General features: G+C 34.2%; 1 protein-coding gene across 1 annotated transcript in view; it reads left to right on the top strand.

Moving 5' to 3' along the window:
• Positions 1-18,669, top strand: part of LOC148942427 (protein argonaute-2-like) — a 295,554-nt gene that overhangs the window by 21,155 nt on the left and 255,730 nt on the right. Inside the window, exon 2 of the mRNA XM_089103040.1 lies at positions 8,887-9,002. Within this exon, the coding sequence (XP_088959166.1) occupies positions 8,892-9,002 (111 nt within the window). The 5' untranslated portion in view covers positions 8,887-8,891. The remainder of the gene's footprint in view (positions 1-8,886; positions 9,003-18,669) is intronic.

Here is an 18,669-nt window from a genome sequence, read left to right as displayed (position 1 = left end):
ATGTACTTGCCTACACAGTCACAATTAGTCACAGTCAGAGCCACTATTGGTCAAAGCCGAAATTGTAAGTAGTCACAGTCACAGGTAGTCACCGTTATACTCGCAAGTAGTCGCAGACACAGTTGCGAGTAATCGTAGTTGAAGCCGCAAGAAGTCGCAGTCACAAGTAATTGCAGTTTTGAGTCGCAAGTATTTACAGTCATAGTCACAAATAATAAATAGTCACAGTTGGAGAGTAGTTGCAGTCTCAGTTACAAGTATTCACTGTTCCAGTTGCAATTAGCCACAGTTGTAAGCACTCCCAGTAAAAATTAGTCGTGGTTGTTGTCACAAGAGTAGTAGCACTAGTTTCAGTAGTAGTGGGAGTAGCAGTAAAAGTATTTGTTATAGTAATTGTTCTACTGTCTTTAAGTTAGTTAAAGATTCACCTCAACATGCACTTTAAGCTTCACCTTATTAACCAAAGCCCTTTCCTGGCTAGTATGTATACGCTCTTTTGAAATCATGCATGCAAATGGTATATTATGATTCCGTTTAACATCCTCCTAACATTCTAAAGACGTTTCACCCTAATACGGTTCCATTTTGGGAAGCCTTTTACTGTTTCTACAATATATTTTTCAAAATCTACAAGGGCACTTCTGATATTTCTTTTTTCAATGCAAATGCTAAAAAAAACGTGTTTCTCAATAAAATACAAAAAAGTTATTTTTTTAAATGTAAGGGGAGGGGGGATGAAAATATTTCTTGAACCTGAGTAACAGAAACTATAAACTATCGAATTTTGGTACCAATACATACTTCAAAATAATTGGATTTTTATGCTGATTTTAAATATACAAGTTTCATCAAGTTTAGTCCTATCCATCAAAAGTCAAGGGCCTGATAAAATTTGCCCTATTTTCGAAGAAAGAAGGAAACACCCTCTAAAAGTCATAAAATCTTAATGAAAATCACACAATCACATTCAGCGTATCGGAGAATCCTACTGTAGAGGTCTTGATCTCCTATCTGCACGAGTGTGGAATTTTGTATATTTTACCGGCAGAAAGACCACGGATACATGTTTTTTTTTTTTTTTTTTTTTTTTTTTTTTTTTTTTTCCAGGGGTGATCGTACCGACCCAGTGGTCCTAGAATTTTTCAAGAGGGATTATTTAAACGGAAATTAAAAGTTCCAGTGCCCTTCTTAAGCGAACAAAAAAATTTAGGGCAACTAGGCCCCCTCCCACCCTAATTTCTTACAAAAGTCACCGGATCAAAATTTTGAGACAGAAATTTTGTTCAGCATAGTCAAAATATATAATAACTATGTCTTTGAAGATGACTTAATCCCCCACAGTCCCCGCCAGAAGGGCTGCAAGTTATGAACTTTGCCCATTGTTTACATGTAGTATTGGTTCTTGGTAGATATACAGATGTTTTTAGGGGGGTTTTGTGGTGGGGGCGGGGAGGGGTCGGGTAATTGGGCTCCATGGGAAGATCTTTTAAGGAGGATTTTTTAATGGGGGAAGATAATTTCCATGAAAGGGATGCTGGATATCCCAGCATTATTTAAAAAAGATCAGAAATTAAATATAAAAAAAAGGGTTTTTACAGCTGAAAGTAAGAAGAAAGATTGAAACTTAAAACAAACAGAAATTATTAGGTATATGAGGGGGTTCGTCTCCTCGTTAATACCTCGCTCTTTAAGCTAAAGTAGTTTTAATAATTTCAAAAGAGCTATTTATTCTAACTAATTAAAAAAACATTCTCCACAAAATAAGTTTTTCGAAGAAAAGTAAAAAACTCCGTTAAACAAACAATGAGCAAAAATAAAATCAAATAATCTACTAAGTGTGAAACTACCCCTAAACAGCATCGATAAATAAATAAAACACAGAACGAACAGAAATTACAATAAATAACCGAGTCAAACTCAAAATGAGCAGAAATTTACAAAAGTTGGGCTCAAAACCCCCTACGCCTTCCCAAGGCCAGAACACAATTTGCACTTTACTGAAAAAAATATAAATGTTTTTACGTTTAGAACTTTAATAAATCAAACAATATTAACATTTTGATTGCTAAAATATCAGTATATGTATATTAAACTGACAATGCATATTCATTTTTATTTTTTCAGTAAAGTGCAAATTATGTTCTGGCCTTGGGAAGGCACAGGGGTTTGAACATAATACCCTCAGTCGTTCTTGGGATACTGCTGAGATGCCTTGTTGGGAATTAGCATTTACACAGTGCATCTTGATTTAATCTTAAGGCAACATTTAGTTTTTAAACATAATGGGAAAATGGGAGGGTGGGCATGGGAGGGGCATTAGTTGCCCTCCAATCACTTTTGAATATTAAAAAGGGCATCAGCCCTTTCTATTTTCAATCGAATGAGCCCTTTTCGAAGTTCCTACGACAACTCTTTCGTTACAAAGTGCCCTGGTCTAAACAAAAAAAAATAATAATACATTGTACCCACATCGATCTTTACTATAAAAATGTCAAGCCTTCCAATCATTTTCGATTATTAAAAAGGGCACTAGGCCTTTCGATTGCAAATCGAATGAGCCATTTTTGAGTTTCCACGGCAACACTTTCTAAGAACAATACCTTATATGCTCCAGGGCATAAATTACAACTCTTACCCTAAGGGGTGTTAGGTTGGTTGTCATACTCTAAGACCTAGTTTCCAGAACTTTCAACTACGTTAAACAAAATGGCTATCTCAAAATTTTGATTGGATGTGTTTGGGGAAATGATGGGGGTGAGAGGGGTGTTACTCGCTCTCAAATCACTTTCAACTACTAAAAAGGGCACTAGCCCTTTCAAATTAAAATCAAATGAGCCCTTTTGAAGTTTCTACTACAACGCTTTCAATAAAAACCTCATATGCCCCCAGGACATAGCTTACAACCCTTGCCCTGAGGGCTGGGGGGGGGGGTTGTCATCCTCAAAGACCAAATTTCCAGACCTTTCTACTATGTTGAACAAAATGGCTATCTGAAAATTTTGATTGGATGTGTTTGGAGGAATGGTGGGCATGAGAAGGGGGTTAGTTACCCTCCAATTACTTCCGACTATTAAAAAGGGCACCCGTCCTCTCAATTTCCAATTGAATGAGACCCCTTTTGAAGTTTTTACGACAACTCTATCTGTAAAAAACCTTATCTGCCCCCAGGGCATAACTTACAACCTTTGCCCTGGGGGCACTGGGGGGATTGTTATCCTTAAATACATAATTTCCGGAACTTTCAACTAAGTTGAACAAAATGGTTATCTATAAACTTTGATTGAATGTTCTTGAGGAAATGGTGGGCGTGAGAGGGGGGTAATTAATCTCCAATCACTTTCGATTATTAAAAAGGGCAATTTCAATTTCCAATCAAATGAGCCCTTTATGAAATTTCTACGACAACTTTCTATATAAACCTTACATGCCCCCAGGGCAGAGCTTTCGACCCTTGCACTGAAGGCTTTGAGGGGCTATCATCCTAAAAGACCTAATTTCCAGAACTTTCAACTACGTTGAACAAAAGGGATATCACAAAAATTTGATAGGATGTGTTTCGGGAAAAGGTAGGCGTGAGAGGGGGGTTAGTTGCCCTTCAATCACTTTCGTCTATTAAAAGGGCACTAGTCCCTTCAATTTCCATTTGAATGAGCCCTTTTTGATGTTTTTACAACATCACTTTCTATAAAAACCTTACATGCCCCCAGGGTATAACTTACAACCCTTGCCCTTTTGTTTGTGAGGGAAGGGGTTGTCAACCTTAAAGACCTAATTTCCAAAACTTTCAACTACGTTGAATAAAATGACCGTCTAAAAATTTTGATTTGATGTGTTTAGGGAAAGAGTGGGCGTGAGAGGGGGGATAGTTGCCCTGAAATCACTTTCTCCATTACAAAGGGCACTAGCCCTTTGAAATTCAAATCTAAAGATCTCTTTTTCAAGTTTCTACGACAAAGATTTCAATAAAAATCTTATATGCCCCGAGGTCATAACTTATAACCCTGGCCCTGAAGACTGTGAGGGGAGTGTCCTGCTCAAAGGTATACTTTCCTGAACTTAAAACTGCGTGAAACAAAATGGCTCACTTAAAATTTTGATTGGATGTGTTTGAAGAAAAATGGGCGTGAGAGCGGGGTTAGTTGCCCTAAAATCACTTTCGAATATAAATAGGGCGCTAGCCCTTTTAATTTCCAATGTAATTTGCCCTTTTTCAAGTTAATACGACAAAGATTGCAATAAAAACCTTTTATGCCCCTATAGCATAATTTATAACACTTGCCCTGAGGACTGTGGGGAGAGTGTCCTGCTCAAATGTATAATTTCCTAAACTTTAAACTACGTGGAACAAAATAGCTATCTCAAAATTTTGACTGGATAGGTTTGTGGAAATGGTTGGCATGGAAGGGATGCTAGTTGCCCTCCAATCACTTTCGACTTTTGTAAAGGGCACTAGCCATTTAAACTTCCAATCGAATGAGCCCTTTTTGAAGGTTCTACGACAACGCTTTCTATGAAAACCTTATATGCACCCAGGGTATAACTTATAATCCTTGCCCTGAGGGCTATGGGAGAGTTCCCTCCTCAAAAATATAATTTCTATCGGGAAATCAACTAGGCTGAACAAAATGGCTATCTAAAAATGTCAATTGGATGTTTTTGGGTAAATAGTGGGCGTGGAAGGAGTGTTAGTTACCTTGAATTACTGTGAATTACTTTCGACTACTAAAAAGGGCACTAGCCATTTCAATTTCTAATCGAATGCGCCCTTTTTGAAGTTTCTACGACAACGCGTTCTAAACAACCTTATATGCCCCCAGGGCATAACTTTTAACCCTTGCCCTGAAGACTGTGGGGGGAATGTCCTGCTCAAATGTATAATTTCCTAACCTTTAAACTGCGTGGAACAAAATGGCTATCTCAATATTATGATTGGATAAGTTTGGGGAAGTGGTGGGCGTGGAAGGGGTGTTAGTTGCCTTCCAATCACTTTTGACTATTAAAAAGGGCACTAGTTATTCTAATTTCCAATCGAATGAGCTCCTTTTGAAGTTTCTACGACAACGCGTTCTATAACAACCTTATATGATCCCCTGGCATAACTTACAACCCTTGCCCTGAGGGCTATGGGGGAGTTCCCTCCTCAAAAACAGATTTTCTATGTGGAAATCAACTACGCTGAACAAAATGGCTATCTAAATATTTTGATTGGATGTGTTTGGGAAAAAGATGGACGTTAGAGGGAGGGGGCGTTAGTTGCCCTCAAATCACTTTCGACTATAAAAAAGAGCACTGGACCTTTGAATTTCCAATCGAATGGTCCATTTTGAAGTTTCTACGACAAAGATTTCAATAAAACTTATATGCCCCCAGGGCATAACTTAAAACCCTTGCCCTGAAGACTGTGAAGGGAGTGTCCTGCTCAAATATATAATTTCCTGAACTTGAAACTGCGTGGAACAAAATGGCTATCTCAAAATTTTGATTGGATTTGTTTGGGGAAATGGTGGGCCTGGAAGGGTGTTAGCTTCCTTCTTATTACTTTCGATTATGAAAAAGGGCACTAGCCATTTCAATTTCCAATCGAAAGCGCCCTTTTTGAAGTTTCTACAACAACACGTTCTATAAAAACCTTATATGCCCCCAGGGCATAACTTACAACCCTTGCCCTGAAGACTGTGGGGACAGTGTCCTGCTCAAATGTATAATTTCCTGAACTTTAAACTGCGTGGAACAAAATGGCTACCTCAAAATTTTGCTTGAATATGTTTGGGGACATGGTGGGCGTGGAAGGGGTGTTAGTTGCCTTCCAATCCCTTTCGACTGTTAAAAGGAGCACTAGCCATTTCAATTTCCAATCGAATGAGCCCTTTTTGAAGTTTCTACGACAACGCGTTCTGTAAAAACCTTATATGCCCCCAGGGCATAACTTACGACCCCTGCCCTGAGGGCTGTGGGTGAGTTCCCTCCTCAAAAAAATTATTCTTTTCTGAAAACCAACTACACTGAACAAAATGGTTATTTAAAAATGTTGATTGGATGTGTTTGGGGAAAAGTTGGGCGTTAGAGCGGGGTTAGTTGCCCTCAAATCACTTTCGACTATTCAGAAGGGCATTAGACCTTTGAATTTCCAATTGAATAAGCCCTTTTTGAAGTTTCTACGAAAAAGATTTCAATAAAAACTTATATGCCCCCAGGGCATAACTTATAACCCTTGCCCTGAAGACCACGGGGGGAGTGTCCTGCTCAAATGTATAATTTCCTGAACTTTAAACTGCGTGGAACAAAATGGCTATCTCAAAATTTCGATTGGATGTGTTTATGTAAATGATGAGCGTAGAAGGGGTGTTAGTTGCCTTCCAATTACTTTCGACTATAAAAAGGGCACTAGCCATTTCAATTTCCAATTGAATGAGCCCTTTTTGAAGTTTCTACGACAACCCGTTCTATAAAAACCTTATATACTCCCAAGGCATGACTTAAAACCCTTGCCCTGAGGGCTGTTGGGGGGTTTCCATCCTCAAAGACCTAGTTTCCAGAACTGAAAACTACGCTAAATAAAATGGCTATCTCAAAATTTTGATTGGATGTGTTTGGGGAAATGGTGGGCGTGAGAGGGGGGTTAGTTGCCCTCCAATCACTTTCGACTATTAAAAAGGGCACTAGCCCTTTGAATTTCCAATCGAATGAGCCTTTTTTGAAGTTTCTACGACAATGCCTTCTATAAAAACCTTATATGTCCCCAGGGCATAACTTACCATCCTTGCCCTAATGGCTGTGGGGGAGTGTCCTCCTCAAAAACAAAATTTTTATTTGGAAATCAACTATGCTGAACAAAATTGCTATCTCAAAATTTTGATTGGATGTGTTTCGGGAAATGATGGGCGTAGAAAGGGTATTAGTTGCCTTCCAATCACTTCAAACTATTAAAAAGGGCACAAGCCACTCCAATTGCCAATTGAATGAGCCCTTTTCGAAGTTTCTACGACAACTTCGTCGATACCAAGTGCCCTGCTCTAAAGAAAAAATAATAAATAATACATTGTGCCAACATCGTTGTTATATGCCCTCAGGGCATAAATTACAAACCTCGCCCTGAGGGTTGTGGGAGAGGGTCTCCTCAAAAACATATTTTCTATCTGGAAATCAACTACGCTGTACAAAATGGCTATTTTAAAATTTTGATTGGATTTCATTGGGGGAATGATAGGCGTGGGGGAGGGGCTAGTTGCCCTCCAATCACTGTCGACTATTAAAAAGGGCAATAGCCACTCCAGTTTTCAATCGAATGAGCCCTTCTTGAGGTTTCTATGACAACTCCTTCGATACGAAGTGCCTGGGTATGGAAAAAAAAATAAAAAAAAATAGTACATTGTGCCAACATCGTTCTTTACTTAGGCAGCGCTATTGCACTGCCTATGATAAACCAAAGATATTTTATGTTTTTGGCTTGCGGTAGTTATTCAATAATAAAAGTTTTTTTCCAACTGAAAGTAAGGAATAACAAAGTAAGGAAAACTTAAGGCCAATAAAAATTATTACGTATATCTTTCGAGGTTCTTGTCTTTCATTCATTTCAGTCATTTGAGAATTGCTCAACTTGCGACTCTCAATTGCATAAAAATAGTTTCGACCTGTTTGGCCGTTTTGATGTTATGCCTTACAAAATTAGTTCCACAAAAATCGCTAATTAAAGTTAAATTGGAGAATCTTTCTATGGAGATATTTCTGTTGGAGGAAGAGAATTTTCCATGGAGGGGAGCTGGATTTCCCGATATTATTTGAAAAAGATCTGCAATTAAATAAAAAACAAGTTTTTTCAACTGAAACTAAGAAGCAATATTAAAATCTAAACGAACAGAAAATATTACGTATATGAGATGGGTTGCCTCTGCTCAATAGCTCGCTCTCACGCTAAAGTTTCTTTTTTAATTTTCAAAAGAGGTTATTATTATAATTAAACAACCTTAAGATTAAAAAAGTTAAAAAAAAGTTTTAAAAACCTTTGGTTTAAAAAAGGTAAATTTAATATACAAATTTTGTTTTAATTATTCATGTACGGTGAGCCAAATTCAAAACCTGCGTTAGCTTAAAAACGTTGAGAAATTAAATAAAAAAAATTCTTTAACTGAAAGTATGGAGTGACATTAAAACTTAAAACGAACAGAAATTACTCCGTATAATAAAGGGGCTGTACCCTCCCCAACGCCGAGTTGTGAGAAAGAGTCAAACCTTAGCGTAAGGAGCGTGGCGTTGAGGAAAGGACAGCCCCTTTCATATACGGAGTAATTTCTGTTCGTTTTAAGTTTTAATATCGCTCCTTACTTTCAGTTAAAAAAATTGTTTTTTTTTAATTAACTTTCACAAAAGCCAGTACTTTCAATCATTTTTTGCATTTGTCTCAAATAATTTAATTTGAATAGTGTTTGTCGTCTTATGATAAAATAACGTTTGAGGAAAATCAATCCAATGTTAGTTTAAATCTAGTTAGCTTTGTCGAGGTTATTTTGTCTTCTATTAATGACCATTAGTACAAACAGACTCTACCCTAGACTCGGGGACTGAGGCGTTGGGGTGGTCTGTGTGAGTAAAAATTGGGTAAGTCTTCTTTTATGACACTAGCTTTCTTTTTTGAGGAAAGGCGCTGGATTGAGGCTCATTTTGACCGATCGGAATAGTCTACCCCACCCTACTGCTCCATTTGCGTGCTTGTGTGTCCAAATTGTAGTATAAATAAAGACTTATGATAATTCTGCTTGCAAGAACAATTTAAGACAAAACCTTTTTTTTTTTTTTTTTTTTTCTTTTGAAACATGTAATGTTGTTCGTAACAATATTGTTATTTTTTCCCGAAGTAAGTATTAACTTTTTGTTTTTATTTTATTCTAGGCACTATGGGTAGAAAAAATCGAGGTAAAGGGCGAACCCCGCAGCAAGAACAACATCAAAGAGATGGTGGTGGGGATGTACAAGGTCAAGGACAAGGCCAACAGCAAAGACCCTTGGTGAAATTTTATTTTAGTTTTTATTAGTTTTGTTTTTCAGTTTGCTTACTAAAGGCTTAGATTGGAAAAATTAAATCTAATGTGTGCAAATACATTTAGATTTTGCGTAATGCATAAAGCAGATTATTTTATTTTATCTGTATTATAAAAGAGCAGCTTGCCCATCTTAGGCTAAATATCTCTATGGACAAATACAATATTCTTTGAATTGTTCTGCAAAACCTCAAAACAAAATTATACGAAACATTTTAAGGAGTAGTCCTTTTTTGGAGAAGGAACTCCTCTTTGTCTCTTTTTATTTTCTGCTTTATCTCCTCTCTATTTTTATGTCTTTTAGAATTATACATAACTTCACTATATTTCCTATTTCTTGTTTAAAATAGTTTAAAAAAAAGTATGATCATTGACTTGCTGAAAAATAGTACTTATAAAAGTAATTGATAATTTCAAATTTGAAAATATCCAGAATGACATTGTCCAACCGTATATTTCAGTGACATTTTGCTGAAAGTAATATCTATTTTCAAGGTGATACTTTCAATAATAAAATTGGTTTGAAAATTGTTTTAGATTTTTTTCTTGCGTCAAAAAGAGACCAAGGTTCAAATCAGTTTTGATTTATTGTCAGTTGTGCGTCAGTTGTGAAATCAGTTGTGCTGCAAATAGTATCAGTTAAAGTAATCATATCTCAATTAAGTCAAATCACTTGTAATAGCCGTTCTAATTATAACATCGGTAACGTTTAATTTTTATTGGATCTTAGATAATATCGAAGGGCTTAAACTGAAGGAGAGTTTAAAATACTTCGGACTAGTGGATTTTAATCGAGGCTTATTAATATTTTCTATAACTACTTAAAAGAAACTTTCCGAAAAATAAGCTTTTCAAAGAAAAGTAAAGGCCATTTTAAACATAAGCTCAGGATATATGAATACCTGTTAAAATTCAAACTCAAAACGACCAGAAATTACTATTAAAGAATAAATGAAACCCAAAACGAACAGAAATTAAATAAACAATCATAGCAAAAAACATACAACAAGTAATAATATAAATGAATAAATAGATCTTAAAGCGAGTAACGCTTAAATTGAATATGAAAATCAAGCTTAAAATGAAAAAAAATATTTTGCTATTGAAGTATAAATGAAACTTAAAACGAACAGAAATTAAATAAACAATGCGAACAAACATACAATATATATTAATGTAAATGAATAAATAAATCTTAAAACGAGTGAAACTTAAATTGAATATGCAAATCAAGTTTGAATCGAATAAAAATAACTACAAATAAGAGTTTGGGTATCGCCTCACTGCAGAAGCCTAAAACCTACTGCGTCATTGGCGCTTTACTGAAATCTATATGAGTCTTGAACCGTCTTGAAAGTATAAACAAAATCAAATTGAATATTAGATATATATTGATATTAATTGTTGAAAGATTTTTCAGTTCAAGATTTGTTTTTTCACTGTAATTTTTATTTTCATTTTCAATGCTGTAAGAAATGGAAAAGAACAAATTTGTAATATAAGAGAAATTCGTTTTCAGTGAAGCGCCAATGACGCAGAAGGCTTCAGGTTTTTGCAGTTATAGAAAGGGGCAGTATCCAAATTTTGTTTGTAGTGAAACTATATTTGTCTTGACCAATCTTGGAAAGAACTAATAAATTAAACTGAATATTGGATGTATAATGATATTAATTGCTGAAAGCTCATCAGTACAAAATTTTACTGTATTTTTAATATTTAATTTCAATATTAAGTATAAAAGAAAACATTTGTAATATAAATCGTTTTCAGTAAAGCGCCAATGACGCAGTAGGTTTTAGGCTTCTGCAGTGAGACGATGCCCAAACTCTTGCTTGTAGTTATTTTTATTCGATTCAAACTTGATTTGCATATTAAATTTAAGTTTCACTCGTTTTAAGATTTATTTATTCATTTACATTAATATATATTGTACGTTTGTTCGCATTGATTGTTTATTTACTTTCTGTTCGTTTTAAGTTTCATTTATACTTTAATAGCAAACTATTCTTTTTCGTTTTAAGCTTGATATTCATAATCAATCCTAGCATTACTTGCTTTAAGATATATTTATTCATTTATATTATTACTTGTTGTGTGTTTTTTGCTATGATTGTTTATTTAATATCTGTTCATTTTGGGTTGCATTTATTCTTTAATAGTAATTCCTGGTCGTTTTTAGTTTGAATTTTAACAGGCATTCATATCTCCTGAGCTTAAGTTTAAAATGGCCTTTACTTTTCTTTGAAAAACTTATTTTTAGGAAAGTTTTTTTTAATTACTTTTTGTTCGTTTTTGATTGCAAAAAGTTTCAAGTTTTTTTTTGATTATTCCGATTATTCTTGACTTTAAAAAACGGATCTAGAACTTTCAATTTATAAATCGAATGAGGCTTTTTTCAAAGTCTATACGATTACCTCTTTGATAAAAACCTTATATATGAACAATAGATAGCTTGCATAACTTGTGGACAGCGATGGGCAACAATGAATGGATTGAAAAAATAGCTCAAATAAGGGTGTTTTGGCCATTTCACTTGCTGACACAAAGGGATCACGACTGTTTGGAATTGACCTTAATAGGATTTTGTGTGCCAAAGTAATTTTGCATAAACTTTGTCGGATAAACTGTGGAACGGGGTTCAATGAATTACAAATTAAAATTTATAGTGCCCTTACACCAGGGGCGGATCCCGGATTTCTTAGGGGGTGGGGGGCAAATAGGTTGATACGATAAACTTGCGTTAGGAGAAAGTTTAATTAACGCAATCTTGCTTTAATTTGGTATAAATTACATTACTTTAGACTACGTTAGGGGGAGGCACCCTCCTTGCCGCTCCCCTGGATCCGCCACTGCCTTACACTCTCTGTTTCTTTCCTTGTTAGGGAGGAGAGCAGATGCCTAATAGGTGTGTGTTAATACCAAAACATTTTAAATCTCATTGGGCATTCAGGTATAAGTAGAACTAGTTCAAAGGGAGGGGTGGGGAAAAAGGGAGGGGGGGGGTAATTTTGAGATAGACATTTTCTTAAAATAGTTCAAAGTTCTGATAACAAAAAACTTCGGTGTCGACACAGCCCACCAGGGCCCGGGGGTAGGCGTTGTAAGTTATGGGGCATAACTTATTAAGGCGGGTTTATAACTAATGGGAAGGGGTTTTGTATGGGAAGAACGCATAGGAAATCTATTATAATTATCCAATTATAAGGTTAAAATACATACTCTGAGATAGATGTAAAATTGCTTTGGCACAAAAAATCCTATTAAGGTCAATTCCAAACAGTCGTAATGCCTTTGTGTCAGCAAGTAGAATAGTCTAAACCCCCTTATTGGAGCTATTTTCTCAATCCATTCATTGTTGTCAATCGCTGTCCACAAGTTATGCAAGCTGTCTATTATTCATATATAAGGCTTTTATCAAAGAGGTAATCGTATAGACTTTGAAAAAAAGCCTCATTCGATTTAAATTGAACGTTCTAGATCCATTTTTTAAAGTCAAGATTAATCGGACAGTAAGCCCCCCCCCCCCCCCATGCCATGAAAACTTGAAACTTTTTGCAATCAAAAACAAACAAAAATTAATTAAAAAAACTTTCCGAAAAAATGGGTTTTTCAAAGAAAAGTAAAGGCCATTTTAAACTTAAGCTCAGCAGATACAAATACCTGTTAAAATTCAAACTCGAAACGACCAGAAATTACTATTAAAGAATAAATGACACCCAAAACGAACAGAAATTAAATCAACAATCATAGCAAAAACATACAACAAGTAATAATATAAATGAATAAATAGATCTTAAAGCGAGTAATGCTTAGATTGAATATGACTTAGACTTTTGACTTTTCCACTTTTGACTTTTGACTATTAGAATATTGCTTAGACTTTTTCAGAGTATATAGAAACCGTAAAGGGGTAAAACAAGGTAGTGCTCTTTCCCCCCGTTTGTTTTCTATATTTACAAATGATTTAGTTCAGTTTTTGGAAAGAAGGTGGGCTCCGACAGTTGGTCTTGGCTCAAAATTATTTTCAGTTTTGCTTTTCACTGATGATAGTGTAGGCCTACTTGTCGCTAAGTCTGCCCAGGAATTACAGATTTTGTTAGATGTTGTTGCACATTACTTAGATCTGAAGAAGTTCCAACTTAATGTTAAGAAGACAGAAATAGTTATTTTTGGTAAAAGAAAAGATAAAGAAAGTAATGGTAAGTTTATGTTTAAAGGTGATGAAATAAAGATAATTGAAAATTCAAAATATTTAGGTTTTGTATTTCAAAATAATGGTAGTTGATGTGCCCACATTAAAGAGTCAGTAAAAAGGGGGAAAGCGGCTATATTGACGATTTTGAGGAATGGTACAGTTATGGGTATTAAAAGTCTAGCAATGCATAAGAGAATATTTTTAACGAAGATTATGCCAGTTATTCTTTATGGTGGGGAATTATGGGGGATGGAAGCGGCAGAACAGCTGGAGACCCTTCAGATAAGTTATTACAAAAGGCTTTTCGGCCTCCATAGAACTACGCATACCCAGTTTTTGAAAGGGGAGCTAGGGTTTTTTTCGCTCCGTAAACATAGGCTAGATCAGGTAGTTAGATTTTGGATGAAGTTAGTGCAGGTACCACGAGGTAAACTTATTAGAGAGGCCTATGCATAGCTTCTTGCTTCAGGGAGTAAGAGGTCGTGGCCGTTTAAGGTTAAATCCTTATTAGACAGATTAGGATTGTCATATATATGGAATGATAGTAGACGCCCCGCTAATAGTCAGATTGATATAATAGGAATAGTTAAACAAAGATTAGAGGATCAGGAGATACAGATATGGGGGAGTGAAATTGAGAGATCCGAGACATTAAGTGTTTTTAAGGAAGTGAAAAGGGTGTTTGGCCAGGATATCTACTTTAAATTTAATTTGCCAAGTAAGTATTTGTCATATTGGTTGCAGCTGCGGGCCAACTGTTTGCCTTTAAGATAGAGGAGTAAAGCATTTGAGAGAGGATAGGTGTTCTCGGCATCTAGGTACACGTGTCTCATTTGTAATATTGAAGAGGAAAATCTGGACCATTTTCTATGCCGGTGCCAGGGCCTTACTGATTTGAGGGAGGGTATTTTGGGGAAAAGTAATTTTTCACTTCGGGGCATGTTCTCTCAGACGGTACCTAGCCTAATGTGTAGATTATGTAGATCTGTGGATCAGGCACTAAAGATAAGAAAGGAACTATTGTGAAGAAGATTTGTTATGGTTTGGAAAAAGAAGGCTGAAGGGAGTTTTATTTTTTGTTTTCCTGTTATATTTGATGTATAGTGTATATGGCCCTGTATAAAGGCTTTTGAATGCATGATTATTATTATTATTATTATAATTATTATTATTATTATGTGCGTGACATTGTGTGTGATTATGTGAGTTAGTTTTATAGTATTATGTGTGTTTTTTTGGTGCAATTGTTATGTTATTTTATTTTTATTTGCTATGGGCTATGTTTAGTTATTGTTATATATGTTATTATCATGTGTTTTAACTATATATGCAACTGTGTTTGTTTTTGCCATGGCCCAAAGAGGCTTTTGTTTTGCAATAAATATCTATCTATCTATCTATGAAAATCAAGCCTAAAACGAAAACAAATATTTTGCTATTAAAGTATAAATGGAACTTAAAACGAACAGAAATTAAATAAACAATCAATGCGAACAAACATACAATATATATTAATTTAGACGAATAAATAAATCTTAAAACGAGTGAAACTTAAATTAAATATGCAAATCAAGTTTGAATCGAATAAAAATAAGTACAAACAAGAGTTTGGGTATCGCCTCACTGCAGAAGCCTAAAACCTACTGCGTCATTGGCGCTTCACTGAAAACGAATTATATTACAAATGTTTTCTTTTGTACTTAGTAATGAAAATAAATATTAAAATTACATTAAAATTTTGAACTGATGAGCTTTTAGCAATTAATATCATTATGCATCAAATATTCAGTTTAATTTATTTGTTCTTTTCAAGATTAGTCAAGACAAATATAGTTTCACTACAAACAAAATTTGGATATTGCCCCCTTCTTTAACTACAAAAACCTAAAGCCTTCTGCGTCATTGGTGCTTCACTGAAAACAAATTACTCATATATTAAAAATTTGTTATTTTCCAGTTCTTACGGCATTGAAAATGAAAATAAAATTACAGTAAAAAAAAATCTTGAACTTATGGATCTTTCAACAATTAATATCATTATATATCTAATATTCAATTTGATTTTGTTTATACTTTCCAAGACTGTTCAAGACTCATATAGTTTTGCCATTTTTTTTAACTCTGCCATTTTTTCTAACTAATCGTGTTGGTTTGTTATGAAAACATTCTATGGCTTCTAGGCATTTCTATTCGAGCTGAAAACTGCACCTCAAACTTTGTGGAACATGCATTTTCTTGCATGAAACACCAAAATATAATAAAATGTCAAGTTTCGGAGTGTTCCACCACTCGCAAGCAAGTGCCATTGGTATTTTTGAATCCGCATGGTCAATTTAGGGGGTGGAGGGTAGGCTAATTCTCGTAGCAGCCCCATTCCCTCGTGGTATGATTCACACTTTCAACACCTGGCGTCCGGGCTGTCATATAATCTACCAAGCATACAACTACCACAAATCAGTATCAATAAATAAATGAAACCCAAAACGAAAAAAAATTAAAATAAATATTAGAGTCAAACTGAAATCGAGCATAAATTAATATAAGTAGGGTTCAAAACCCCTGTGCTTTTTAAAAGCCAGAATATAATTTGTACTTTACTGAAAAAAAATTCAAATGAGTTCACTGAAAAAAAATGTGCATTGTCAATTTAATCTACATATGCTGATATTTATTCCCTAAAATCTTAATTAATGAAAGAATTGTTTTCAGTAAAGCGCCAATGGCGTAGCAAGGCTTGGGCTTCTGCAATGAAACGTTACACAAACTCTTGTTTGTAATTACGTTTATTTGGTCCAAAGTTGATTTGCATGTTCAATTGAAGTTTCAATTTTTTTAAGATTTATTTATTCAATTACATTAATATATATTTTCTGTTTGTTCGCATTCATCGTTTATTTGATTTCTTTTAGTTTTGAGTTTCATTTATACTTCAATAGCAAAATATTTTTTTTCATTTTAAGCTTGATTTTCATATTCAATCTAAGCATTACTCGCTTTAAGATCTATTTATTCATCTATATTATTACTTGTTGTATGTTTTTGCTATGATTGTTTATTCAATTTCTATTCGTTTTGGGTTTCATTTATTGTTTAATAGTAATTTCTAGTCGTTTTGAGTTTGAATTTTAACAGGTATTTGTATCTGCTGAGGTTAAGTTTAAAATAGCCTTTACTTATCTTTGAAAAAATTATTTTTCGGAAAGTTTTTTTTTAATTAATAATAATAAAACATTGGAGCCGTATGGCCTTTACTATAGGCAACGCTACAGCGTTGCCTCTGATAGCCCAATAAAAGAAAGTTTGAATGCCCCAAAGTACTCTGGGTTGTGAAGACGAGCAAATGCCAAGCTTTAAACAAGTCGGACTGAGAATTTTATACGAGAAGCCCATCTATTTTTGTGGTGGTGGCTGTTTGTAGAGGCTACTAGGTAAAAGTTTATCAAATAGTAGAGCAAACATACAGGAATTATAAGTATTAATTAAAAATTGTTTCTGATAGTTTAATAGTTCTTTTGTGTTTTTCTTTTTTGGTTTACAGTTATTCATTTGTTTAATAGTATTGTATATGTTGTCACTCCTATCCAAGTGCTTTTATAGTTTACTATTTTGTTTTTTTATTTTTTTTGCGGGGGGGAGGGTATATTTGAAATTTTTTTGTAATAAATTAAATTTAATAGTAATTTCAAATTTTCCCCAATAATATAAGTAAATGGCAATCATAATTGTTAATTAAACAAACATGTTCAATTTATTACTTCAGAAAACCCATTTATGCCCAATAGATTAAATAACCTATTCAATAGGTCCAAACTAAGAAAAAACTATTTTTTGAAAATATTTGGAGCATAAAGATCCAAATCTGGAGGGGGATCAAACCTAAGACGAAGATAATTTCAGGGTAGGGCCCCTAGGACCAATCTATGGGGTTCCATTATTTGAAGATGTTTTTGATCTGATGGATAACATCTGCCTAAAGAGGGAGGGGGAGCATTACGTCACTTTTAATTGGTTTAAAAGACATCTCGTATCAAAATATTGATAAAAATACTGTCCAATAATCTCATTTTTAATTTTGGTCTTATTTTAGGACTTTCATTCCAAGAATAGTGTCCCATAGTTTCTTTTTTGGTTAATTGGTTGATTTATTATATTGATTAATTTTGTTAATGATTAATACTAATCTTCAATATTATTTAGATTCATGTCTTAAACTTAGGATGAGCTTGCAAGCCAGTTTTTGGTAGTAAAAACTGTATATAGGTAGGCACTAGGGCATATAGGAGCACCGTTATTGATGTTGCGTAAGGGGCACCGTTATCGAAGGAGCACCGTTATCGAAGCGTAAGGAATACCGTCTAGTAATGTCTGAGTTAATTTAAAGCTAAAATGTGAAGTCTTAGTCCTTTTGAAATTTGAAAATTGTAAGCATAAAAAGAGTATAACCATAAGAAATTCAATTTATAGAAATTTGAAGTCTGACTTGTCGAAGCAGGAGAGTTAAGTCTAAGAGGGTGAAAATATGAAAAAGAAAATCCACCTTTTTTAAATTTTCACTCTTTTTGGACTTTTAATTTTCATACATCCACAAGACTATGCCGTTGATTCTCAAGTAATACAAAATTTTCACATTTTCAGAATTATCAAAATATGTAAAAACATTGAATTTTTTGAATCGTCAAGGGTTAGACTTCTTGAAAATTGGAAATTAAAAGTGTAAGAAGGAAAAAATTGAAAAAAAATAAGTCTTTGGAATGTGAGCCATTTGACTTATCGAAATGTGAAAATCAAAACTCTGAGCGTGAAAATAAATCATTTTAGAAATCCAAAATTTAAATATGATAGTTAAGTCTAAAAAGTGTGGAAGCACGAAAAAATCTGAGTTTTTTTTTATACGTAAAGCCTTTGACTTATCGATATATAGAAAAATGTTCTCGTACTCTGAGATTGAAAAAAAAAATTAATTTCATGAAATGTGGAGGCCTTTGACTTGTTTATTTATGAAAATTAAAAGTGTTAATGTTTTAGAATTGTGAAAAAAGCTTAGGGTTTTGGAATGCAAATGCTACCACTAGTCAAAATGTGAAAAAGCCTAAGAAGAGTCTAAATATGAAAACTTAATTTTCTTAAAACATGATGTATGAGTTATTAAATTTTAGAGTTTTAAGACAAAAGAACTTCGAAAATTGTGAAAAGTTGATTTTCTTGACACTGAATTGTTTTTCTAGAAAAAAAAAATTAAAATTGGGTCATAAAATTCTAAAAATGTGGAAAATATTGAATTTTTTAAGTAGTCAAGGTTTGTTTTGTCAAGGCATGGAAATCAAAACTGTAATTCTGTACAGATAATTAAATAAGAGTCTATCAGGAACAGGGCCATACCTATGTTTTTTGGGGGTGTTTAACTCACGAATTTTTTTTCGGAGGGGGGGGGGGGTACAC

Source organism: Artemia sp. Qi Xiang Cuo, chromosome 17 (genome assembly GCF_049724085.1).
Source record: "Artemia sp. Qi Xiang Cuo chromosome 17, ASM4972408v1, whole genome shotgun sequence".
In the NCBI taxonomy this organism is placed as follows: domain Eukaryota; kingdom Metazoa; phylum Arthropoda; class Branchiopoda; order Anostraca; family Artemiidae; genus Artemia; species Artemia sp. Qi Xiang Cuo.
Note: the sequence above shows the minus strand (reverse complement) of the source record. Positions and strands in the feature narration are given on the sequence as shown.